At 43.7% G+C, this 7500-nt stretch overlaps 2 protein-coding genes across 10 annotated transcripts in view; one reads left to right on the top strand and one right to left on the bottom strand.

Moving 5' to 3' along the window:
• twist3 overlaps nt 1-6149 on the top strand; it is a 6836-nt gene extending 687 nt beyond the window's left edge. For 2 of the 3 annotated variants that reach the window (XM_027025585.3, XM_027025586.3), the window contains exons 2-3: nt 1-514; nt 4786-6149. The exon at nt 1-514 is cut by the window's left edge. In XM_027025585.3, coding sequence (XP_026881386.2) covers nt 1-286 — 286 coding nt within the window. In that variant the 3' untranslated portion in view covers nt 287-514; nt 4786-6149. Of the gene's footprint in view, nt 515-603; nt 1128-4785 lie in introns of those variants that run through there. The other variant, XM_081707238.1, reaches the window with a different exon arrangement.
• A 411-nt stretch (nt 6150-6560) lies between these two features.
• Nucleotides 6561-7500, bottom strand: part of hdac7a (histone deacetylase 7a) — a 64882-nt gene continuing 63942 nt past the window's right edge. For all 7 annotated transcript variants that reach the window (XM_081707242.1, XM_035522559.2, XM_035522561.2 and 4 more), the window contains one exon: nt 6561-7500. This exon is cut by the window's right edge and continues 2301 nt beyond it. The gene's annotated coding sequence lies outside the window, so the exon portion shown is untranslated.

Here is a 7500-nt window from a genome sequence, read left to right as displayed (position 1 = left end):
GCAGAGGGTCATCGCCAACGTACGGGAGAGACAGCGCACGCAGTCGCTCAACGACGCCTTCGCCTCACTACGAAAGATAATCCCCACGCTGCCGTCGGACAAACTCAGCAAGATCCAGATCCTGAAACTGGCCTCGCGCTACATCGACTTCCTGTACCAGGTGCTGCAGAGCGACGAGATGGACGCCAAGCTGGCCAGCTGCAACTACCTGGCCCACGAGAGGCTCAGCTACGCCTTCTCTGTCTGGAGGATGGAGGGAGCCTGGTCCATGTCTGCCACCCACTAATCGGACGCCTCCACCCTCCGGAGGCCCCAAAACTCTTAGTTAATCGTTCCCGCTCTCTTAGTTATAAACTGACTGCTCCGCTTGGCGGTTCCTCTCGGACCGCTGTCTGACCTCTCTGTCTCATGTTCGTCACTCAGTAGCCACATCACCTGTCCAGTGAAGCTCCTTCTTAACCAAACACCTTTCTTCTGCTCCACCTCCATCTTTCTCACCACAACCCCCCTACAGGTATGTCAATTGAGAGGACTATTTGTCTAACCCTAGGGTTAGGGTTGAGAAGACTATTTCTGACTATTTGTTTATTTGTGTTTGTCTAGAGATGGATATTCACTGTGAGATATTCAGGGCACAGAGACAATACAACGAGGTTTAACCAACATCATGTCTGTAGGGGGACGAATGTGACGTAGAAGACGTAGTGAGTTATTTCATCATGTCTGTAGGGGGACGAGTGTGACGTAGACATAGAGGACGTATTTCCCTCAGTGGTGCTGAGTTCCAAACTTTCTTACTGTTAAAATATTTCACAACAATGTTACAGAACAGTATAACATAATACAGCTGTACTGGGTTCAGTTCTGTGCTGGATACACACTTTCAGAATTAGCACAGAATTAGTTTGAGCATTCACATCCAAAACCAAAAAAATAACACTAATGAACATTTTAAGTAATAAATCGTTTAAATCAACAGTTATAATACAAAGAGTTCTAGTTACAAAAGAGCAGAAATTCAACATTTATTTATTAAAAATGAATATATTTAATATCAGTTTATTAAAATGTTTAAAATGCTTAAGAGAAATTCAAATGTTTAATTTCAAATGTTAAATTTATTGTAATGAATTATTCCTATAAATATCATCTGTGATCCATATCATTTTCCTGCATGGTTACTTGACATGACATGACAACACCTTCAACCCCAAAGATGTTTTCACTGGTTGTTACAAAATGACATATTATAACAGTGAGAGCTGGTGTTCTGTGGATGTGTGTGTGTGTGTGGACGTGTGTGTGGACGCGCGTGTGTGTGTGGACATGTGTGTGGACACACGTGTGTGTGTGTGGACGTGTGTGTGTGTGTGGACGTGTGTGTGGACGCGCGTGTGTGTGTGTGGACGCGTGTGTGGATGTGCGTGTGTGTGTGGACGCATGTGTGGACGCGTGTGTGTGTGTGGACGCGCGTGTGTGTGTGTGGATGTGTGTGTGTGGACGCGTGTGTGTGGACGCGTGTGTGTTACTGGGACTGCTCAGAGAGCTCACCAGCCTTAATGTGTTTATGGCCTTCACATTTCTGATGTAAAATATATATTTTATTGCTATTTTTTTGTCACCCAAATCAGGCAGCTGAGCTGTATCTGAAATATTTAAGAGGAGTGAGTGGCAGAATGAGCTCACAAACGCCCGTGACCACCCACGAGCACACACGCATAAGTCACATACACACATATGTGACGTATAACACATACATGCACATATAACATTGGCAGAGATCTGAGTTACGGAGGAGCTTGTAACGTTTCCAGACGTGTTCAGGGTCCTTACCGTACAGGCAAGGGTTCACTGAACTACTCGTACAGATGCTTTCAACCCCAGAACGCAGCCACAGAGAAACGTCCACGTACATTACCAGGCTACACAGGAAAATGAGGCTAAGGCCACAGAACAGCCTTACAGAAAATACAGAAAAAGTCACACAACACAGATAACCAAATAATGTAGGTCAAACATTTAGCTAATTCTGTTGGACTAAACTGTGACAATTTAAACTGTGGTGTTTAGGAGTGTGTGGGGAGACTGTGGTGTTTAGGAGTGTGTGGGGAGATTGTGGTGTTTAGGAGTGTGTGGGGAGACTGGTGTTTAGGAGTGTGTGGGGAGATTGTGGTGTTTAGGAGTGTGTGGGGAGACTGTGGTGTTTAGGAGTGTGTGGGGAGATTGTGGTGTTTAGGAGTGTGTGGGGAGACTGGTGTTTAGGAGTGTGTGGGGAGACTGTGGTGTTTAGGAGTGTGTGGGGAGACTGGTGTTTAGGAGTGTGTGAGGAGACTGTGGTATTTAGGAGTGTGTGAGGAGACTGTGGTGTTTAGGAGTGTGTGGGGAGACTGTGGTGTTTAGGAGTGTGTGGGGAGACTGGTGTTTAGGAGTGTGTGAGGAGACTGGTGTTTAGGAGTGTGTGGGGAGACTGTGGTGTTTAGGAGTGTGTGAGGAGACTGGTGTTTAGGAGTGTGTGGGGAGACTGGTGTTTAGGAGTGTGTGGGGAGACTGTGGTGTTTAGGAATGTGTGAGGAGACTGGTGTTTAGGAGTGTGTGGGGAGATTGTGGTGTTTAGGAGTGTGTGGGGAGACTGGTGTTTAGGAGTGTGTGGGGAGACTGTGGTGTTTAGGAGTGTGTGAGGAGACTGGTGTTTAGGAGTGTGTGGGGAGACTGTGGTGTTTAGGAGTGTGTGAGGAGACTGTGGTGTTTAGGAGTGTGTGGGGAGACTGTGGTGTTTAGGAGTGTGTGGGGAGACTGGTGTTAAAAACATCCTGAAACATCCCAAAGAACTGATGCTTCAGTTGATCTGGGCCCTAAAAACAAGTGTGCAGTAAAAACAAAGCTGGAGTGTTTCTACATATGCCTGCCATAGAGAGGCAGCCTGAAAAAGAAGAAACAACATCACCCAGCCCCCTCCTCCACCCCCACCCAGCATCCACCTCCACCCACACACCTCCAACCTCCACCTCACACCTCAACCCCCACACCCACCCAGCATCCACCCCTACCCATCCACCACCACACCTCCACCCTCCACACGTCCACCCTCACACCTCACACCTCCGCCCTCAACCCTCACACCTCCACCCTCACACACCTCCTCTCAGAGCCGCATATCCAGTGTTGTGGAATCAAAGGCTGCTGAGCCAGACATCCAGGAACCTGATGATTAGAAACAGTTGTGGGGTGTTTAGAAGGTGGATGTGTGTGTCTGGTGGGGCAGAGAGGGGGTGGGGGGGAGAGAAAGAGAAAGAGAGGGAGAAGGAGAGAAAGAAGGAGAAAGAGAGGATAGAGAGAAAGAGAGGAAGGTAGAGAGAGAGAGGGGGGAAGGTAGAGAGAGAAAAGAGGAAGAGAGGAAGGTAGAGAGAGAGAGAGGGGGGGGGGAGGGAGAGAGAGAGAGAGAGAGGAAGGTAGAGAGAGAGAGAGAGAGAGGGGGGGAGGGAGAGAGAGAGAGGAAGGTAGAGATAGAGAGCTACACCGGGGGTGTTTATAAATCCTACTTAGAACTTGCTTCTCTGAAGTGTGTGAAGTGTGTGTGTGTGTGTGTGTGTGTGTGTGTGTGTGTGTGTGTGTGTGTGTGTTGCAAGGCTAGCACTAAGTGTGTTATATAGATTTTGCCTGAGTTTAGACTTTTAGCATTTGACATTTATATCAGAAAATCAGGTCAAAATGAAACAGCTTTCAAATTTAACAGAACTTAACTATATGACAATCTTACTAAACATTTTAATGCACCATCTAACTCACAAATTCAGTTGCCAAATTGATTTGTGTATCATTTATGCAGTTTAATTATTGTCCTCCTCACTTGATATCATTTATATATTTATTATAGAACAAGGTCAGTTTTTCATAATAAGGCAAGGACTGATGACGTCAGTGCGGCAAGCACTGATGATGTCAGAGCCTCCTCAGTTTGGCGTAGTCTGGAATGTTCCGCAGTTTGTCCGAAAACCGTCATTTTCTTAGTTTGTTTGTTGTTTATTTTTTAATATGAAACATGCTTAGTTCAATTCAGTATCGTTAAACTTTACTGTCATTATACTCGAGAGTACATTATAAAGAAAAGATTCCCTCCCAAAGGGATATCACAATAGTTTAAAAATTAAAGACTAATTTGTTTTGGTCTTTGGAGTTTAATCCTTGAAGGCCAAATTAATTTGTTTCGTATGCATGTGCATATTTCCAGCGTGCCGTCACCGTGCAGCTGGGGCTGCCAGATTTATTCTGGGGTGATGATTTACATGAATCAGCAGCTATTTAGAGGCGCGTTAGCGGTGGCGGGGCGCTCTCTCGGAGGAGGCGCCGTGCGGGTGTGGTTGGGGAACACACGTGTCCCCGAGGGCTCAGGGAGGGACCGTGAACTTTACTCATCACGGTGGGAGAAAAACAAACAACCCCACCACCTACCAATCCCGCGGTGGTAATCCCTCCCACTCAGTGCATATTTGACCAGTCTCACCTCACTGCACATGCTCACGGTTTGTGTGTGTTTATTCATGTTCTCACACGCTGCGTGTAAAACGGCTCTAAACATCTTTCGGACTTTTGCATGTCTAGACTAAAACACTGCAAGCAAAAGTAGTCAAATGAATAAACCTTTTTGTGGATGTTTCAGGGATGCAAGTTTCCCTGTTAGATAAGACATGAAAGAAAACGCGTAAATATGAAAGATGGGCCCACGTGTTTACGTGCTCAGCGAGGAAATAAAAGTGTTTTGGCACCCTCTGTCTCCTGTTTCTGCAGACTCCCAGCATAACCCCTCCCCGCCTCCGGCACATCTCTGCTTCTGCCCTGGAATGTGCAGACTGACTCCACCAACACTCAAAACAACACTCGAATTCATCCTTGATTTCAACTACAGAAGGGAGCAGCTGGATATCCTGCACCCAGTCGGCAGACCCTCAGAGACCCCAGAGCTCACTGCTACCTGGATAGCAGTGTTCCTCTCAGTTTGAAGAACTTCTGACATGAGCTTTGTAACATTCCTTGAGGTTGTTAATGAGGACTCTGGCTGTAGACGAGTGCACATGGAGAACCGAGCTTTGAGATCAGCACCTTCAGACTGCTGCGCGCAACACCCGATCATATGCTGGGTTATAATGGGTTAAAGTGTGTAAACTTTGGGCTTGTCATTCATACTGTGTATTAAATATGAAATCAATATGTTATGTGCCATACATTTTGCAATGGATTTTTGGATTTTCAAAATTATATATTTTGTAAGTTTAAGAAAATAAAATATTTTAAATACTAGAAGAAAAAATATTTAGTTCTCAACATTTTACTGATTGATAAATGATAAATGGCTATATTCATTTTATGTACATTACTGCATAATCTTAAATTGTAATCTGACATTTTTTTTGCTTGTGTTGTGTTAACGAGGTGAGATAAGATCTCGTTAAGACCCAGACATCCCTAATGACTTAATTAAGATGACATGCCACCTGAGTCAGACTTTACGTGCATATAAACCTGTTTTTCCCTCCTTTTCGTGGTTAGAAGCATCAGTGCATTAACGTCTGGGGTCAATAACGTCTGGAGAATGCTCGCCAAGCTCGAACACACCTTATTCTCCTGTTCACTTCTAGTGTGATGAGAAACTTGGTCCTTTCCGGGGTTGTAGTCAGGCCTACTGAAGAAGTTTTTCCAAGTTTCTCTTCAAAGGTCTTGACCTTCAGCATAACATCCAAATGAACACACATTGGGGCCCCAGAGTGAGTCCAGATGCTCAGTCATCACTCTGGTAACTACACACATTTCATGTTAGTTTCACTGTGTTCACTGAATAACTCACAACAGTAACTAAATATGCATTAGGTTAATAACCAAGCAATAAACCTGCAGTCTGAGAGTTTAAGGAAGTGATGTCGTATGTACAATTTATGGATTAATATTGTATTGAAATCGGTCACCAGATAAAATAAAAACATGTTAAAATGAATCGGATCGGTACTAACAAAGAGCTGCTAAGTCATCTGGTTTCTGATTAAATCAGTTCACTTTCCATAAGTGGAAAGTTGCATCTATTTGGTTTTACAAAGTTTTGTTAAATAGAGATGTCATTAAAATTCAAATGAATTTGTAATTTTCCTGAATAATAGATTTACATATGCACTCATCCTTGTGTGGTTAGTATGTTTTGATGGTGAAAGCATGTAGATGCTCCTCTTTTAAATCTCACTTTGATTGGTTGGAAACCAAAAATACCAGAAAAGTAACAAAAAGAATCAAACACCTAACAAACAAACAAAAAAGGAGTTAAATCACACCCGGTGTTGAGACTGAATACGAGTCACTAGTTCACCGTGGTTCTGATACTTTACTTAGGTGGAGGTGTAACCTACTCTCCCCAACACTGTCTGCTTTTGTACTTAAAACACAGTTCAGTGGTGTGTCCACTTCATTGTGTTTGCCCTGGGTCTTGGAAATGACCCCACCTTCCTGTTCACACGATCGCTAAAAGTTCATTTTAGCGTTGCACGTAAAGTGCGTATGGAGACAGAAAACACAGAAGCTTCAGGCAAACCAAATTCTTTCTTTTTAATTCAGAAGAGACAGTACAAAATAGACATTCTTTTCTATACATAAACAGAAATAAAAGGCGAGTAAGAAATAAAAAAATAGTTTAGCATGTGGAGGTTTGAAAAAAAAAAGTTCATTATTTGTTAACAAGATCCAGTTAGTGGAGACGAGTGATCTATTCAAGGCATGTAGGTGAAGTCTTTTGGTCTTGGAGAGCTATTTACATTGGATCTGAAAGGCAAGATGTAAGGAAGATAGAAAAATAGTTGAGATTAAGACATGAACGGCTCCACGGCCTTACAGGCGTAGAAAGCACAGAACACCCCCACAGCCCGACGTCTTCTCGTTATCAAGAGCAGAAGCGAGACTACAAACTCATCAGGAGGTATACCAAAACAGTACAAACGCACAAAGCTATCGTAAAAATATACCACACACGTCACCGTGTGAGAGGAATATTAGCGCCCCCTATGGGGCAGGAATGTGAAGTTAATGTCCAAACTGTAAGGCAACAGGCTTCAGTGGTGTTAAATTAAAAAAAGATTATTTATTCATGTATGTAGGTATTACTTTGGCCATATTCATGTATTTGTTATAAAAAGAGGTGGATAATTTCTTCTGACGCAACATTCATTCTCAGTGAGGTCCTGAATGTAAAAGAAAAAATATTACAATTCTATTTTGTTGATAGTCAGGTGCAGATACACTGTTCCCATGGTTACGTGAACTACACACAGATACGCGCACAGCAAGAAGGCTGCGCTGTCAGAGTTATTGCGTCTGTCTTCATTAACGATCAGAGCGTTTATGTTTGTGTGCTTAACGATCAGGACTACTGCGTCTGTCGGACAGACTTCATCTGTGTTTTGTAGGAAGCAGTCATTCTGTCTGCCTTCGTTAACAGCCAGTTACCAGCATCGTTACTCATCTGCC

Source organism: Electrophorus electricus, chromosome 24 (genome assembly GCF_041902795.1).
Source record: "Electrophorus electricus isolate QZ-2024a chromosome 24, ASM4190279v1, whole genome shotgun sequence".
NCBI classification, from domain to species: Eukaryota; Metazoa; Chordata; class Actinopteri; order Gymnotiformes; family Gymnotidae; genus Electrophorus; species Electrophorus electricus.
This window is presented reverse-complemented; position numbering and strand designations above follow the sequence as displayed.